This window comes from Parasteatoda tepidariorum, chromosome 1 (assembly GCF_043381705.1).
Source record: "Parasteatoda tepidariorum isolate YZ-2023 chromosome 1, CAS_Ptep_4.0, whole genome shotgun sequence".
In the NCBI taxonomy this organism is placed as follows: Eukaryota; Metazoa; Arthropoda; class Arachnida; order Araneae; family Theridiidae; genus Parasteatoda; species Parasteatoda tepidariorum.
In genome coordinates, this window is record NC_092204.1 from 70,030,987 (window position 1) to 70,050,797 (window position 19,811).

Genomic DNA, 19,811 nt, shown 5'->3' on the forward strand with positions numbered 1-19,811 from the left:
ATTTCTGCAAAATTTGTAAGGCCCTATACATATTTGTAATAGTTATTCTGTAAGTGTTCTTTATCTGTTTAAAGAAGATTGGGAAAATTCAACTTCAATTATTTATTTTGTGTGAAATATTTACAATAATTACAATAATTCCCCATATTTTTCTCTTTTTGCATTTTTTTTGTATACTTCAGTGTTACCTCTGATAAAGTTAAGTGTAGTGATTTATAAATATATATTTTTTATATTTATTTAGGTTTATTTTTACTGAAAAGACAAAAGTAATTAGCTCAGGTACAGATAATTCTGTTTTAAGCATCGTTACAAATTTACACATTGCAGTTGAAAAAGTGTATGGTCTTTTTACAAGTCGTCTGTACAGAGTTCTCAAACCAAAGCCAGGTATAGATTATTTATTTAATTTATTGTGAATTTTTAATTTTTGCCGGCTTTACCTAATATTTTATTTGATTGCAGTATGTAACAAAGTGTAAATTTAAGTTTAATCTGTATAATTTGAAGGAGATACTTAAAAGATATTTTATAATTCTTTCCATTTTATTCCTCTCGGCTTATTTTTAAAAAATTCTATGATTAAATATTATGATCATATTTCAGAATAAATAATACATATTTCAGAATAAATAATACATTTTAGTTTATAAATAATAATTTAAAAAGGTTTAAAATCTTATTTTTCATTTATTTTGGATTTTGATAAAATCTATTTGGTATTTTTATATTCTGAGAATTCTCAATTTTATTGTTTTACAAATTCTGAATGTTTTCTAAAAGGCTGATTATTATTTGTTGTACAGTTTCTTAATGTTATGGATCTTTCTTAAAATGTTGATGCACATCAATTACTAAATTGTGAAACTTGGGTATTGAAAAAAAAAAAAAATTGGTGTTGAAAATAATAAATACCTCCTACAAAAACATCACATTTTTATTTGCTACGCGAAATTTACAAAATTTGCAATTGTTTAATGAATTGAAGAAAACTTAAAGAATTATAGTAAATATTAAAACATCTATGTTAAAAAGATATAGATTACTAAAATTTTGATAAAAATTGTACAAAAGTTCTCATAAAGAGCACTATAAAGCATTCCTGCTACAGCCATAATGTATCGGGAGTAAAGAGGTGTAATAGTTATGCCCACACTATTTCACGACCAAAACTACAGTTGTGGCCTTTATTTCCCAGGCGATCCCATAAATTTGAAGCTGGTTGGGCTTAAATACCAAAATGGAGATCAAACCCTAGTCCTTTATAACACAGTGCCTTTAATGTTTGAGCCATTCAAATTTACTCATGAATCTAAAGCTGGTTAGGCTTCAAGATCAAAATGGAAATGGGGATCAAACCTTTACCTCGATAACCCAGTGCCTTCAATGTTTAAGCAATTCAAGTTTTTTCATAGTTACTTATAATAAAGTTATGATATATTTTACAGTATTAAATTAGCACTTAACTTAAGCTAACACATTAGCTAGAATAGTATTTTTTAATCTTTACGTATTATCAACCATGATTATAATTGTTTTTTAGTAATTCCTAAAATTTTTTCTTTACTTAGTTGTATCTCAGTGGTGGCGATTCCGCAATATCTGTTGCATCCCCAACTTCATCATTGCTTTTCTATTGATCATTTTCATTGGAGGCATCATTGGTTTAGGCTTACAAACTGATGCTACTTCATTTTATTCAGAATCAAATGACCAAAAACGCATATATCAATCCATATTTATATCTCTGTGTGTAGCGGTTGGTCTAGCAATATCCTTGAATTTATACACTTTACTTCGATTTGCAAAAACTCTGGTTTCTTCTCATCAAAGACGAATTACTAATTCTTATTTAAAAGTGAACTCTCCTAAAGATGAGAGTTGTGTAAGCTCTCTAAAAAAGGAGGTAGATGCACTGGTACAAATGGTGAGTACAAATGCTCAAATACTGAAACTCAATGTTTTTACTTCATTTACAATATTTTATAAATAAAAAATTTAGAAATTAATTTTGTTATTTGCAATAAAATATTGCAGTGTTTTGATTTCAAATCATTTAAAATTGCATTTCTTTTAATATTATTATATGTATACATGAGAAAATGTATATCTGAATAAAAACTTTGCTAATGATCTCATATTTAATTCATTTTTGATTATTGTTATGCCACTAAAAAAACTTCTTTTTAATTGTATTTTTTAAGAATTTTAATATTTGTAAAGGTAAGAATGGCAAGCACCATATATCTATAATTTTGTTATTGTAATATTTTAGACATAAAATGATCTTTATTGTAAAAATTAAAACTTATATGCGTAAATAAAAAAATAATAATGCAAAATTTGTACATAAATTGTAAAATAAAGAAAGATATAAAAACTGTACTTAATCCCTTTAATTATTAAACTAATGAACAATTTATTGATGTATGTATAAATTAGAACATTTAAAGATATTCCTGAAAGTAAAAAATATTTAGGAATATTTCTGACAAATTTTAAAAATTTCTATTTAGGTTCAAGGATTGGATGCTTTCATTGGTCAACAGACACGTTTGGTTGTTATAGTGGATGGCCTTGATAGTTGTGAACAAGATAAAGTTCTTTATTTGCTAGATGCTGTGCACACTTTATTTTCTGATGCAAATGCTCCTTTTATAACTATTTTAGCGATTGATCCTCATATTGTTATTCAAGTAAGTATACTTTAATTGTTGTAATTTCATTTCAGTTTTGAAAGAATGAAATATAATTCNTTTAATATTTGTAAAGGTAAGAGTGGCAAGCACCATATTTCTATAATTTTGTTATTGTAATAACTTAAACATAAAATGATCTTTATTGTAATAATTAAAACTTATATTCGTAAATCAGAAAATAATGCAAAATTTGTACATAAATTGTAAAATAATGAAAGATATGAAAACTGTACTTAATCCCTTTAAATCAGTGATTCTCAACCTTTTTTTTGTTGCGGCACACTTTTAACGATTTCGAAATTTGACGGCACACAATGAAAAAAACTAAATTAAAAGTTATTTAATTACCTATTTTACACTGTGTTAAATAGTTTGTGATAATAATTTTGAAAGTGAAATAAAATAATATGTACGACAAAAGCACATTTATTAAGGGATTAATTATTTCTTTCGACCAACTTTTTATTAGTTAGTAACAGTTATTTATTTTTTTGCTAGTTATTAATTGCTAACTTGTTTTCTATAATTATTAACTGTTATTTTTTTGTGATTTCTTGTTAATTATTTTTTCTGCTAATTATTAATTGTTAGCTTAATTTTTGTTAGTTATCCCTTGTTAATTTGTTTTTATGTATTTGTTTTTTTAGTTATCCTTTGTTAATTTGTTTATTAATTAATCTTACTTTAATGATTAGCTCTTACAACATTTTTTAAAATTGTGTGTCATATACAATTTAAACACTTCCATCTTATTTTAAGATTGTCTGAGACAATACAATCGCCGACAAAGGTGTTCACGCGGTTAAAGCGAGGAAAAATTTAAAAAGTATATATATACATTTTTCTTTAATTTAAACTATACTCATAATAAAAAAAAGCATTATAATTTTTATTGTATCATTTATAATATTTGGCGGCACATTTTAAGAATTTGGCGGCACACAAAAGTGCCACGGCACAGTGGTTGAGAATCACTGCTTTAAATATTAAACTAATGAACAATTTATTGAATATGTATAAATTAGAATATTTAAATATGTTCCTGAAAGTAAAAAATATTTAGAAATATTTCTGACAAATTTTTAAAATTTCTATTTAGGTACAAGGATTGGATGCTTTCATTGGTCAACAGACACGTTTGGTTGTTATAGTGGATGGCCTTGATAGTTGTGAACAAGATAAAGTTCTTTATTTGCTCGATGCTGTGCACACTTTATTTTCTGATGCAAATGCTCCTTTTATAACTATTTTAGCGATTGATCCTCATATTGTTATTCAAGTAAGTATACTTTAATTGTTGTAATTTCATTTCAGTTTTGAAAGAATTAAATATAATTCAAAGTAAATTTTAAAATAGAGTGAGGAATAAGTAACTATGTAGTTTCCAATTGCTGTAAAATAGGAATATTTTAGGACAACCCCAAATTGTAGATTATATTGACCTAATGGCCACCTAAAATTTTTTTCTTTGGTTCCGCTTAATGACTAGCATGTATATATCTCTTGTTTACTTATTGATTCATCATATCACATTTATTATACTTGCAATTGTTTTAGATACCTCTAATGGATTACTGGTTTAATGTGTTATGTGGTTAATGATGCACACATTGAGTATCCACATATCTAAAAAACCTGAAACATTAATTTAATTTCACTTAACAGTAACATAAAATATATTATGTTGTTACTGTTATCTAATGCAATGAATAACCTAACTTTCTTATGAATAACCTCATTAACATTAACATAGTTTGATGCATTTTTTTATCAGTTGTACATATTTGAAATCGAAATTAAAGAAAAAATTAAATACAATGAACTGAAATTATATAGTTGTATTAATGTTATCATGTTTTAAAAACTTGCAGGTTCTTATTTATAGTTCTTTTTATTTTTAAAAAAAAAATAAACAGTGATATTCCGGCTTATCATTAGCAACTTTACGCATCATTTATAAGTTAAATGTATAAAAGAAAAATATTGTGTACTATGACTCATTAATTTCAACACTATTTTTGTATTTGAATACTTCAACTTATTCTTTTTCCCCCTCAATTTTTTCAAGGCATGCACAAAACATTAAACTTTATGAAATTGCCAATTGTACCATGAAAATATTTTTTTTCCTTTTTTTACAACGAATAATTGTGTGATGTAGTTATAAATGGAAGCACATTTACACAGCTTCGTGAATGTTACATTGACATGCATATGTTACATGTTTTTGAGATAAAATTACAGGAATGTATATTTAAATAAAGCTATTTTGTATATTCTGTATTGTTTTTGTTTGTAGATTGTATCTTCAATTTTCAATCATTTATAATATTTCAAAATATATATTTTAACAAGGCATTATAATTTTAATAGTGATTTAATTTAAAATGTTTCATATTTTTTAAGATAAATACATTGTACTATTGGATTTTCAGTATAGATTTTAATTTTTCTTTATCATAATACTTAATATGATTGTTAATTTCACTAAAAAGCCTTTAATAAAGGCAAGATTTTGTGAAAAATTAACTGAGTATCCTTATCTTTTTGAAACTTCTTTTATGTTTAGATACATGTTATTAATGATACAGTGATCTTACAGCAATATTTGTCTTTTATTAACAAATTGGGAACAAATGTTTATACTACTTTTCATGCATTTTCGGTTTGAAAAAGTCAGTTAATTGACTCTAATTAAAACAGTTTCTTACAGTAAAAAATTTAAAAAATGTGAAGAAAGTTAATAGTAGATAAAATTAATTTGAACTACTTTTTTAATTTATATTATTTTTTAAAAAAATTTTGCTCTTCTTTTTTAGGCTATAGAATCAAATATCCACAAAGCATTTCAAAACTCTAACATTACTGGTTATGAATATTTACGTAATGTTGTTCATCTTCCCTTTTACTTGCAAAACAGTGGTTTAAGAAGAGTTAAAGCTGCTCAGCAGGCTGCATTACTTTCAAATAAAAAACCGGGAAGTTATTGGAATGAAGATAAAGAATGTGATAGAGCTGTTCCAACAGTTGTAAGTTCATAAAGAAATTTATATTTCTGTTCATAAATCTTATTTACATAATTTATGTGATAATTTATATTATTCTCTCTCATTTAAAAAGAAAATTTTCTTTCAGATTATTTAATTATTCTATGCAAGCACATTTTTGTAATAGGGCTTTTTTTACTAAAATTTTTTATTGTGGCAACAATTGTAGTTTCCAAGTTGGATTTGCCTTTTCTTAAAAATAGGATCTTCTGCTCTTTGGCTTCTGTTTCTAGTTGTTTTTCTGATTTTGTCAAACAAACTCGTTTGTGGTTATTTTTATCGTCATATGATGTCACCAGCAGGGTACGATTTCATCAACTAACAAGCACCAAATTGTTAATAACTGCTTATGATCTAGATTTCTGATCATATTTTTTTATTGCAATACATCACATGATTATATTGCATTTTCTACATCACAAAATATTATAGCAATGCTTCTTTAAAAAATGCTAGCATAAACACAGGTTTTCCAACTAGCATTTTTTTAGTATCAGCAAACTTTGCCACTGATTTTAAAAAAGGAAATCATGCCCTAGTCATCAGTATACCATAAGATACTGTAAGTTTAGCAATTAGTCAGTCTTTTTTTTCAAGCTAAATTGTTAACCCATTACCATTTTAGGCATTTGATTCTTTCAATGACTTCAAAAACTTTTGTTTGTGGACTTATCAAGGATACTTGCTTTTGTTCCTTTTTTGTAATACCTAGAAAACATCTTTCTGTTTTCCTAAGCTTTTAAATAGGTTTGCTTGTGAAATGTTTAGTCTCTGCTCTATAAGTAAGTGTAAATAGTATAGAATGATTACACTCTTCTCCTTCAGACAGATTGGTATATTTATTCTTACTATGGCACTGTTTTAGCCTAAATTCCTAATAATTTTGAGTCTTTTGTTAATTTTATGCATGACGTTAATTTTTATTCTAAATAAATTTATATCTCTACTACTTCAGTTTAGGCATCTTTAATTTTGTTTTCCTTTTTCATAGAATAAGCACTAAACATTTTACTTATATTTTTTGAACATGCAATATAAATTCTACTCGAATTCTGACTTCTGACAGACCGTTGGTTATTTTTTCTAGTTTATTATTGTTGTCTAAGATAATTACTCATCTGCACTGTATATATGTTTTTAATATTCTTCAATCATTCAAAACATGAAACTTGATGTGTTTGTTTCTTATAAATACAACTTAAAAATAAATTTTGGTTAGTGAAACTAAATTTGATAAGTTTAAAAAGCGTATTAGCGACAGTAGTGATTTAGTAATTCAAAAACCGTTAATTGAATATTTATGTTAACTAATCTATATATTTTATTTTTTTTATTTAGTCTTCTATACGGAAAGCTTCAAACTCTAGCATGTCAATACCTGATGCCTTAAGAAAGCGTGGAAAGGGAAACCAAAAATTGAAAGCTAGTGACAGCTTAGCAAGTAGTATTAGCAATCTGCATAGGGTAGTTACCGGTGCTCAAGACCTTAATAAAGTTTTATTAACAGATGATTATTTTAGTGATATCAATCCTAGATCTATGAGAAGGTTAATGAATATTGTCTACATTACTGGTGAGTTGGAAAAAAAATTGTAGTATAACTTTTCATAATACAATATAACCTCAACAATTAGAGTTTTGTAATCTAGAATTTTTCTGTATAGAAATAATTATTTTTTCAAGTTGAATCTAGAAAAAATGAGCTAAATCAATTTTCTAGAGGTAAAATGCAGAATTTCACTTGTTTTAATTCTATTGTTTAAAAAACTATTCCAAAAACTATGTAAGAATCTGAATCAATAACTGCTGAAAAAAATTAAAAAATGACTTAACATAATTAATAAGCGATGATTTAACAATGAAATTGTCATGAATTGAGTGTGTCAAAATATGATTGCTCAAATGAGCAAGTCTAATTTTAATTCCAGTTGTGTAATACTATTGTATTGAAAATCTCAGGATTTTAAAAACCTTAATGAAATCCATAGCAATAACTGATAAACTGATTATCATATCCACCTGGATTTACTACCAAATTGGGGCAAATCAAGCATGTAAAAAATTGATAATTTAAATTGCAGTGTTGTAATGTTGTTTAAAAAAAATCTGTAACAGTTACAGCCGTAAAGATGATCAACAATAGCTCGCCCGTTTACATTACAAACACAGAAATGAATAAGAGTCGAAGAGTGATTAGGTACTTAAATGGATAATTCAAAATTTGTGTGTTTCTATCTATTGAAATACAGTAGAACCTCGATCAATTGTTTTTCAAAGGACCATCCATTTCAAATAATAGATATGGCAAAATGATGACTGCAGGACAACTTAAAATATCGAATAAGGACTTCAAGATATAAGAAAAATAATAAAGAAGTAATGGAATGGAAATTATTAAATTTACAATAAGTATAAAAAATTGTAATTAAAAAAATTTTGTAATGCTAAATAACTTAATGCAAAAATATTTATAATCCGAAAGAAAGATAAAGAAACATGTTTATTTATTTGAAATATTCAGAAACTTAGGTTTGAGCCCTTTTTTCTTTTGAGTGCATCTTCGGAGGGCAAAAAAAAGAATATTTGATATTTTTAACAGATTGCTGTTCATTTTCTGTAAATTCTAATAAATACAGAAAATTCTTCATTGTTTCAAAAGCTTCAAAGTAGTCCAATTGACTGCAATATTTTCTTTAACTGGTGGTAGAATTTTTGAATGATAGGTGCAGAAATCTGCTAGTTTCAAAAACGATTTATTGAATATTATTAACATTGTAGTAATAGCATTTGTGACAGGAGCATTAAAACAATATGATACATACAGGAACAGGAGAGATGCAAGAATGATGAATTGAAGTTCAATGATATCAATGTGATATTCCACTGTAATAACTATTAATTATGGAAACTGAATGAGTTTATGATTTAATCATGTTGAAGGAAAAGCATTTTAAGATATTGAAACTTTAAAAACCATGGAATAATTGCCAAAAAAAGGCCTGGATTTATGATCAAATCAAAAAAATATTTTTTTTTAATGTTTGCTCTGTAATTTTGATTCTTCTTTTGGTTTAAATAAGATCAAAAATGTGAAAGTTTCTAAAATCTTTTTTACGATCCCCCGAGCAGTTCATATCTTCAAAGTTATACTAAATTAGAGTATAAATCATATTATTAATGTATAGTTTTGAATTCGATTGTTTGTTCAATCATAATTATGCAGTTTTGGTTTGAAATATATTGTGTTATATAACTTTATTTCTTTGTACTTCCTTAAATGATTACTTTTCTAAGTATTTTAAGAACGTAACTGTTTGCTATAATGTCTATAAAAGATATAATCATCTTCTTTTTTCTTCAAACACATACTATATGGTCTTTTCAAAGCTTTGACTATTTTATTTGCCTTTTTAGGTCGTCTATTAAAGGCATTTAATATTGACTTCAATTGGTATCATTTAGCCTCTTGGGTTAACATTACAGAACAATGGCCATACAGAACATCTTGGATTATCATGTACTATGAAATGCATGAGAATGAATTTGATGAGATGTTGCCTTTAAAAACTGTCTATGAAAAGTAAGATTGAATATTTTCATTTCTTTATAATTTTAGAAAAATAAAGTGATAATAAAAGAAATTTAAAGGGTTTAAGTATGAAATCTTTCAAATCTTAGAAATTAAATCTATAATCTATTTTTCAAATAATCCTGAAATTTTCTCTCCGTAAAATTAATGTTTAGATGTCTTATTTATAAAACAAGTTGATTTATTTTATGTGTGGTTGGTATTTTTTATACTTTAATTTCTTTATTAGGATTAAATCTTATATGCCTGTATCAAGAGAGCAGGAACCAACTCTTGATTTGGACCACGATGAAAGAAAGTTTGAAGTATTTTTATCATTTCATTCGAGCAGCTTGTTAATCAATGATTTGAAAGTGTTTTTGCCTTTTACCATAAATCTTGATCCTTACATAAGAAAGGTCATACAGGGTGAGTGATATATATTTTTAATTTCTATATTTTTCAATTTTCTTTGTTCTTATCCTATTTATATTCTTAAATTTATTTTATTTTTCTTTATTAATTTAAGAGCTTTTTGTGGGCCATGTCCTTATTTTGAATCTTTTTCCATTCTGTTCTTCTCTTCTGTTATCCTCTTATTAGTATTCTAAGTTCTTTTAAAATTCCAGTTAATGAAATTCTCCTTGTGTAAAAATTTCCTTTTGCTTTAACGTTTTTTTGCACATCTTTATTTCGGCTTTTTATCAAAAGATTTTTGTTTGTTGTCTTGTACTCCAGAAACTTTTAAAATAAAACTAGGACATTTATCTAGAAACATTTAAATTTTTTTCTATTTTTGCCTGTTTCTGAACTATAAAGTAGAACTGCTCTGACAATTGCTTACTGTGTTTATTCTTATTTAAATATTTGGTAGCTCTCATTGTTTTTTTAAAATCCTAATCAATGTAGTATAGGCCTTCCTCTAATTAACGCATCAATTAGTTTAAAATTAAAAGTTCTGGATATTAAAGAGGAAAGAACCATTCAACTCATGAGTTTGTTCATCAAATGCCCGAAAAACTTTCTCTTGTAAAGCGAGAATATTTGTTACTTTTTAAACAATTTTTCAACTTAACAGTTTTCGTAACAGTTTTACTTTTAATGAGATCATTTTTTATTTACCATAATCAAAAAATTGTAATTATAAGAAAAGCATTTTTCTATTGATTCACTGCAGACTTATATTTATTCTATTCAAAATTATATTGTCTTCATTTTTTTTAGAAACACATCAACAGATATCTGAGTTTTTGAAAAGTGATTTGAAACCTTCTAATCCACCCACAAAGTTGGATTCTGTAAATGCAGCTGTTAATATGAAAATCCAGCGGATGACTACTCCTCTTCCTACACCAGATTTTGGACTCACAATGGGTTACTGTTCACCTGCCACTTTTAACAGAAAAGATATGTTTCAACATAATAGAGCTCCGCCTGTTCCTAATTATGCTGCTTCTCCTCAACCATGGTGGGCCATGTCTCCATCGCATGATATGGTTATGTCACAGAATTTGCTTCATTCTTCTAAACCAACTTCAGCTATGGTATGCCATTAATTAATTACAAAAAAGATTTTTCTTATATCTTTAAAGATATGTCAGTCTCATGTGGAAATCCTCTCAAGTCATAAATTATTTGAAAATTAACCGGATACCTGGTTTTTGTACAGGGATGAAATAAATCATAAATAATGAACAAATTATTCTTAATCAATACAGAGATGTTAACAGAGTAAGTCCCTTCACATTTAGTGCAAAAGCGCCACACTTGGGACATAATTAGGCACTGATAATAATATAATTATTTGTGGTCAGCACATTTTAGTGTAAATTTATTCTCAATCGAGTAATTTTTCCAGTTATTTGGTATAAAGTATGTAGCTATTTTTTTAATTTTTACATTACTGTTAATTAAGTTCATAAAAATACATTTCAAAGGCATAACTATAAATAAAATAAGCTTTTTATATAGTTTTCAAAACATTTAGTTGCATTTCTCCAACATGCCATCAAATTTGATTTTACCATTATCTTACATAAAGAATCAAGGGTAAATAATAATTAAAGATTGTTTAGTAACTTCTCTGTTAAACTTGTTTTTATTTACATAGAGCTGTAATATAGAATCTCCTTTTGGGGTTAGAATTGCTCCATGTAGCAGCTGGCCACCATTTTGGATTTACACTATGACATCTGTTGTTACACAAAAGATTTTGGAGTTTCAAGAGAGATGCACACAAAAATACAAATTCTTTCTTTTACCATTATAAAGAGTATTTTATGATTATAAACATCATGTTCATATTTATACAGTTTTTAATATATTTAATTTGTTGTTTTAAACTATTACTTATTCTTTTTTTGTGCTAGTAATCTGTAGTAAAATTTTTTAAATATCTCAAAAATTTACTCAAATCATTACTTAGAGATTCTTTGTTTAAAATTTGCTTAAATTTGAAATTTACTTAATTACCTAAAAGGTATTTTTAGCTTTTACTTAATTACCTAAAAGGTTTTATGTTTTTATTTTTCCCTGCAAATTACCCAGATATTTATTCTTTAAAGAAACTTAATGCTCTTACATATATTATCTTAATTCAAAATTTCAGATTATCAAGAATTTTGTAAAATAAATTCATAAATATTGCTTTCTTTTCTCACTCAATAAAATTTTAAGAATTTCATTAGGTCTATTATCAACCTTATGTTTTTAATTTTTGTGCAATTGTTAACTAGTTTAGATCGAATTTGCGTAGTTTTCCAAATTTTTACTCCATAAAGGTGAAGATTAATATCTTCAATAAATTTTAATTTTGGTAGATCAGTTACTCTTCTATTACTGTTTCTACTAAAAAAATTTTATGTGTTTGTAGATTTTACATGATCAAGAGAAACTTAGTTCCTTATCTGTGGCTGGCATTTCTGAATTATTAAGGTCACAAGATAAACTCAATATGAAGAAGCTTGATCACTATACCTCTGTCATTGAAGAAAATAACATAAATGGCCAAGTTCTACTTACATGTGACTTGAAAGAATTAAAAGACACGTTGAATATGTGCTTTGGTGATTGGGAACTTTTCAGAATATTAATTTTGACTTTGAGAGAGCATGAGATGGCAAACTTGAGTACGGGTAATTATTATTACAAGGAGGAAAAACAATTGTCTCGTACCACTTCCTTCACTTCGAAACAGCCTCTAAAAAATACTGGAAATAAGTCTCCTGAACATAAAGTGGTTGATAATGCCTCTTCTAAAGCGTCTAGAGTTATAGCAGAAAGTAATGAAAATAGTATCCAAAAGCAAAGAAGTAGTGTTTTAGAAAAGCAGGTATCCTATAAAATTCAATATTTTGTATAAAATGTTATAATTTTTATAGTTTCTTAGAAATTTCTATATTATTTAGACTTCTATTTGTTTTAAATGCTTTTAACATTACTTTTAAACTTGTTTAAAGTTGGTGTATTTTTAATATTGTGTTAGGTTAGAGATCATACTTATTTGAAAATTTGATGTTTTCTTTTAGGGTATTTTCAAAGAGTGCACCCTGTTTTTTTTTTTTTTTTTTTTTTTTTTTTTTTATTTTTNTTCCAAGATGCCTCTTGGGTAATGATGCAAGTTTTAAGATAATATGTATTTACTCAGGTGTCAGACAAATGTTGGTGATTTGTTATAATAAACAAAATGGTTTTAGTTATAAAAGGTTTTTGTGTGTAATAAAATTTTATTTCTTAACAAGTATCTGAGTTTTACCCAGAATTTTTTCAAGTGTCTTTTTGGTAGTGGTCAAAGTTTTAAAATAATACCTATATACTCAGGTGTTAGACGTATGCTAGTGATCTGCAGTAATGAGCCAGATGGTTTTAATTATAAAAGGTTTTTTAGAAAATGTTATTTTTTTAACAATTAGCTCAGATTAACCCAGAAGTTTTTCAGGAGCCTCTTTGGTAATGGTGCAAATTTTAAGATAATATGTATTTACTCAGTTATTACATATATGCTAGTGATCTGTAGTAATGAATAAGATGGTTTTAAATTAGAAAATGTTTTTGTAGGCATAAAATTTTATTTTGTATCAAGTAACTCAGGTTAACTTAGAATTTTTTTAGGATGCCTCTTTGGTAATGGTGCAAGTTTTAAGATAATATGTATTTATTAAGTTTTATCGAGCTTAGTTCTAATACTTATTTGTGTACAAGTATATAAAAAGAATCAAACTTAATATTACTTATATAATCCTTTCTTAGACTTTTCTTTAGAGAGATTTTTTCCTTTTTATAATTTAAGAGAATATTGAACAATGATTAATGAATTTAAGAATTATTGCATTGTTAAAGGTAACTTTAAAGAATATAAATGTCTTAAATGTGACAAAATTAAAGAAAGTATTTAATTTATGATAAAACAAATTTAACTTTAAAATTTTTAATGATCTTATATTTTATAATTTTTTTTTGCTGTATTGTAAGTTTTCCTTCCAATTTTGTGCCAACTAATGTGTAATGTGCAAATTGATGCCATTTTTTTGATAATTTTATTGCCAAGTTTACACATCCACAAAACTATTGTTATTTTTTATTATTGTTATATTTAAATGAAAAAAAAATTTTGTGCCAAGTTTAATAAATTTTCATTTTATAATGATTTTAGCATGAATGTAAAATCTCTTAATTTTGTTATTAATATGCATTCTTTTTTGGAAAATAAAATAATTGCATGAAACCTTTGCATGTTATTTCTTTTTACTAATCCTATTTTTTATTTTTACTCAAAACTTTTCTATCTGCACTTAATTTTCTTTTCACTATCTAATATTTATATGCTTGAAGGAACATTAATATAAATAGTTTCTGGATTTGAATAATTTTTATCTTGTAGTATTTCAAAAAGTGGTATTGTATTTATGAATAAATGAAGGTAATGGGCTGATTTGTTAATAAATACTAGACCATTATTTTATTTTATTTTTCTTTAAATATTTAACTTTGTAAACAAAAAAAGCTTTTTGTGATATAACTTTGATATGTTTTTTTTTTTAATTAATGTGAAAACAAGTTAAAATTTTAATAAATAAAATAGAAATTTTAACTCAGCACTCATAGAAAATAAGAATTATCAATGATTAGTTCTGACTGATTCTTTGCTCTTTCAGTTTATTTATTAAAAAGTCTATGCTGTCCCATAAAGTGTTTTATCAGCATTTAAACTTAATATTTACATAGAACAAAATAAAATAAAATTAGATTATGAAAAATTCTAATATTTAGATTAATCAAATACATAAGAAAAATCAAATACGTAGGAAAATAATAGAATAATTAACTAAAATTTTAATTTATTTAAATATTTTTTCATTGGTAAATTTTCTATTGTAATAGCTGATACAATCTATAGGATCATATTAAATTTGATTTTAATATTTTTCAATTAAGATCAAATTTTGTGCTTAGTAAAATTAGTCTACACATTAAGCAATGAATATTGTTTACACTTACTGTTCTTAAAAAATGATGAAGAATGGGAAATTATCATCATTAATCCAGAGTTATTTCTTAATGTATATTGTGATTGCATTTAAAAACCTATTAACAAGAATGAATCAAAAAATTATATCAAATCCAAACTGAGATTTGTTATCTTTAAATGCTTAAATCTTATAAATATGAAGCAAAAAATATCACTTCATATCTAATGTATTATAATAAGTGTAATGATCTCTCATTATTGTGGACTATGAAAAGAGAATCATTTATAGCCCTTATATTCATTTTAATTGAGTAAAAAGGTCATACATTTTCCACCAAATACCATTTGAAAAGAAAGTAAATTTTTCTTGCTCTTTTTGAAAAATTAGATAAACTTTATAAATTCATCATGCATTCAAATATCTTTTTCTTTATTTCTAAGATTTTAAAGGGCCACCCATAATGGAATGAACTTTTTTTGATAAATTTTGTGGCAGTTGAAGACAGTGATAATAACTAATTTTCAAAAATTGCTTGAAGATAAGCAAAGCCAATGTTTTATTTATTTATTTTCCTCTTTTGTTCTAATGTAAATAATATAAAAAGAATTTATTTCTTTTATCTAATGAGTTACTACACATTAGGCATTGTGTTTTACATTTTTAATTACTATTAAGAATTTGCGGAAATTATAAATATATACTCATTAATTGAAGATCTGACTCATGTCACACTATTGAAACATCACTGTTTAAGTTAAATCTTAAATGAATTCTCCATTGAAAATATTCTAAAGAAAATGCAACAAAAAATTTCATTTAAACATATTTAATGGCATAACTTATATTGTCTAATGAGAATAGAATGTTTCTTTCTTAGAAAAACAGATCTGATTCAGTTTGAATGGTGAAATGAAAGTTTTATTAAGTAAGGAGTCACAATATAAAACACACTATTTCAGCTCCATTTAATAAACTGTTCAACCAATTTTTTTTTGTATTTTAAGCAAACTTTAGAAATATGTTTTTAAATATTTTTTTTTTAACATTTGAATTAATTTTTTAAAAACATTCTATAGTTACTTTTAATTTAAAAAAATTCCGCTAATTTAAGATGTTAACACATTTCTGTATAGTTTAAAAATGTTCTCTTCAAACTGGAAGTCATTTAAGATTCAACTTTGTACCGAATGATATAAATAAGCTATAAAATTGTATTTATTTTAAAGTGTTTATGTACAGTCCATCATTCAGTGTTGGGGGAAAAAGAAAAAAAAAACGATTTCTATCAAACCCTATAGAAAATCATAATCCATGATCCACTGTCTATAATTTTTGACTTAGTTGCTATTTTTTTTTATCATTAATTGCGTCTATATACAGTGGTAAAAAAAAATAAAAAAAATAATAACACCTTAATAATTTGTACCGAATGATCAGATTTTTTTACTTACTAGTACTTTCTTGACTGCTCTTGAGATTTCATGTTGTTTTCTTATCACAATATATATAGTTTCTATTACAATAATGACCTAAATTTTGGATAAGATATTTAATCATGTTTAGCAATAATTTGAAAAAAATTGTGCTGGCGTAAGTTTTAAAATTTAACATTTCTTAGCAGACCCACAATGTGTTAAGAGGCAGTCTTCATATATAGTATTTAAACTCATCTTTTTTCAACATATTTATATTATTGACTTTCAAAATATGGGTAGCTGCAGTCTAGTAATAACTGCCTCAGTAATTTAGACGTAAAAGTGTGGCTTTCTTAACATATTTAATTTTGTGATTATTGTCATATCTTCAGAAATTGTGTTAATCAAGATATTTGCATACAAATATAAAACTATTTTATTATAAGATGATTTCGTGCAAAAAGTAATTTTTAATGTTTCATAAAGATGAAGAAAAGGGTTCTAAGGCAAATGTTCCCAAATTTTATCCATGTTAAGGCACTCTTACGGAATTCTTTCATGACTATATATTTATATAATATTTTATATTTAACATTTATTATATACATATAATGTATTTTTTATTCACTCAAAACTGAACTATAAACTAGTGATAATAGTTATATACATCATTATTGCAACTCAAGCTGAAAATCACAAACAACTCAAGCTGAAAAATTACTTTTAAAGATAATAATATATAATAATACAAGTATTAATAATATAAGAAAAGCTCTGGGGAAGTAAAAATTTCCATGTTCTGTATAAAGTATTGTGAATTCATTTAATGTGAAAGGTGCGCTTGCTTCTTAGTGCATCACTTTTCAAATCATATTTTATATCAAACAGTAATTATTAAATGTAATTTTTTTCATGAAATTATATTTAGACTAGTTTTCTAATTGTGTGCTAAAATATATTTAGATTTACACCATTAGTTCTGGAAGTTATAGCAAAAAAATACAAAAATCAAGCTAATATTAACTCGAAACTTTTCAACTCTTCTCCAGAATAAATTAAAGGGACTGTATTTTTCAGATTACAGCAACTTACTGTGTTTTTAAGGTGACCAGTATTTTGTTGTTAAGTGAACTTTTTGTCTATTTAATGATGTTAAACTTATGTTTTGTAAAATGGTAAAATATCAATTCTTTTTCAATTTATTTCAGTTGTTCAATTTTTGTTAATATGAAATTTTGGTTTTATAATTGTTAAGTGTCTTTAAATACTTAAAATTTATTAATTTTTTCTCTATGCATTATAAGTATTTTCTCATTTCTTTTTGTATTGGTATTAACTGGGTTATTTTTTTTTATGATCACTTCATTTTTATAACTGTCAAATGACTTATTGAATTTTTTTTTTTTAATTTAAAAATATATGTTTCAATAATTTTTCTTTCTCTTCTTGCAAGCCTTCACCTTATTGGCAACATGTATTAAATGAGGTGGGATTTCAATCATTTTTTCATATTTATTTTCTGCATTTATTGATATTTATTTATAATCTTACATATATTTTGTTCCTTACAGCTTGTAATCGTAATTAAATTTTTCCTTTCATGTTCTGAAAATTTCCTATAATAGTATTAATTGCATGTATATTATTTATCACTAGAACTTATACTTTTTTCTTACACAAGTTTACGAAGCATTCTTTAACAAAACTTTTGAAACTCTGCATGACTTTGTATAAAAATGCATTTCTATTAAAGTTTATAACCTTGTACAAACTTCATATAAAATTTTTAATTACTTAGTAATATTTTTTTTAAGTAATTCAGTAATTCTAAAATGCATCTTTATTTTTAATATTACTAATTGTAAAAACTTATTTTTTATAGAATGAAATAAGAAAAATATAAATATTTTTAAATATTTTCTTCTTAATCTGTCTCTTTACATCAGTGTTTCCCAAAGTGTGGTACGCGTAGCCCCAGGGGTACGGGAACAGTTTAGCGGGGGTACGCGTTCTTATGCGAAATATCTTGGAGCAAACGAAAATTTCACAAACTTTTATTTAGAAACAGGAAACCTATTTTTTGTTAATAATTAGTGGTGTCAACAGCCAGTTGTGATTTTTAACTTTTGTGAAATTTTTTTACAGTACAAAATACATTCATTTTTTTATTAGCGGTACGCAGCGTTACGAAAAATTTTGAAAGGGTACACTAAAGTCATAAGTTTGGGAAACACTGCTTTACATGAACAAAATGAGGTGTGAAGTATAAATTTTTTTTTTATGTAAAATACTTTCAATTTAAATAATTTAAGGTAACAATGGAAGAATCAATGATTGTTGGAGCTTTAGAAACTTTGAATGAAGAAGCGTTAGAAGATACTTTGGAAGAAAACAATATGAGAAAAGGCTCTAATCCATCCGTGATAGTTGGAAATCCACTGAGTCCAATTCTGTCTGATACTGAAGAGTTGATTTCTGAGGAAAAGCTGGGCCTTCAGCATCAGCATCATATGCCCATTGTCGCTACAACTCCATCAGAAGTGGATGCTCTATATTTATGCAGCCTTCAAGGTTCTCCAACTCTACGTGTCAGGTAGAACCTTTTTTCTTTGTACTTAAATTTTTATCTATGTGTTCTGTCTGTTAATAGTGTATGATATTGGGTCTCTTAAAAATGATTGACAATATGTAAAATCGATTTTTTTTTAAAAAAAGGAGAGAGATAGTTATGCACACTTTGCTTCATTCTGCTTATAAAAGCAGAAAATTTATTCTCAACAATTAGTTGGAAATTAATTAGTCCACGGATGACATGGTTGACTTGAAAATCTCTAAATTGATGTTTTTTGCTACATGCCAGACTATTTTAACTAAATGTTTGCATTGGCTGTTATTAATATTGTCCTCTAACTGTGTCACATTGTTGCTGCAAATGGTGGTTATTTTTTAAACTTTCTACAGTTTTTCTTAGTTTGCAACATCTTCGGTTGACAAATTTCATTACTAATTTTAAAAGTTTTAAAAGTCTGTTCATTTCTATATCCTTTAATATTTCTTTCATTGATTTTTCAAAAAGTCATTTTTTGTAATCCCAGTTCCATAAAATATTTATAAAAAAATTCAGAGATTTTTTAAACCATAAGTATGTAAAACATTTTGAGAAAATGCCATTTATAGTAGTGAAGGATTATCTCAACTATTTGAGATTCATTGCATTACAAGAAACAATGTACATTTGTACTAGCTTATATAAGTTGGCAAATATTAGTGAATGCCCATAATTATCAAAAATACAAGGTGTCCCAGGATTATTGAAACAAACTTTAAGGGAAAGTAGGGAACATCACAAGGATTCAAAATTGCATAGTAACCCATGGTTGTAAACTTCTTCGTTTCCCTCTAAGTTGTTCATAAGAGCATTGGAGAAAATAGACCTGTATTTCCACAGTCATAAACAATCTTTCTGCAGCTCGTGCATTTCTTTCTGTCAATCTGTATTTCATGTGCATATCTGCCAGCTGATGTTCATAAAACGTTGCATACTTCTCTACAGGAAATGACAGCAGCTGTGTATGTCTGTTTCAACCATTGATCTTGCGAACAACATCACTCAG

At 25.9% G+C, this 19,811-nt stretch overlaps 1 protein-coding gene across 6 annotated transcripts in view; it reads left to right on the forward strand.

Moving 5' to 3' along the window:
- The window catches only part of LOC107437064 (Ankyrin repeat-rich membrane spanning), a 47,558-nt gene that overhangs the window by 25,921 nt on the left and 1,826 nt on the right, over positions 1–19,811 (forward strand). For 5 of the 6 annotated variants that reach the window (XM_043038954.2, XM_043038949.2, XM_043038938.2 and 2 more), the window contains exons 15-25: positions 245–390; positions 1,572–1,927; positions 3,799–3,978; positions 5,519–5,728; positions 7,085–7,319; positions 9,161–9,326; positions 9,565–9,743; positions 10,539–10,858; positions 12,187–12,645; positions 17,651–17,683; positions 18,510–18,790. In XM_043038954.2, the coding sequence (XP_042894888.1) occupies positions 245–390; positions 1,572–1,927; positions 3,799–3,978; positions 5,519–5,728; positions 7,085–7,319; positions 9,161–9,326; positions 9,565–9,743; positions 10,539–10,858; positions 12,187–12,645; positions 17,651–17,683; positions 18,510–18,790 (2,565 nt within the window). The remainder of the gene's footprint in view (positions 1–244; positions 391–1,571; positions 1,928–3,798; positions 3,979–5,518; positions 5,729–7,084; positions 7,320–9,160; positions 9,327–9,564; positions 9,744–10,538; positions 10,859–12,186; positions 12,646–17,650; positions 17,684–18,509; positions 18,791–19,811) is intronic. The other variant, XM_043038967.2, reaches the window with a different exon arrangement.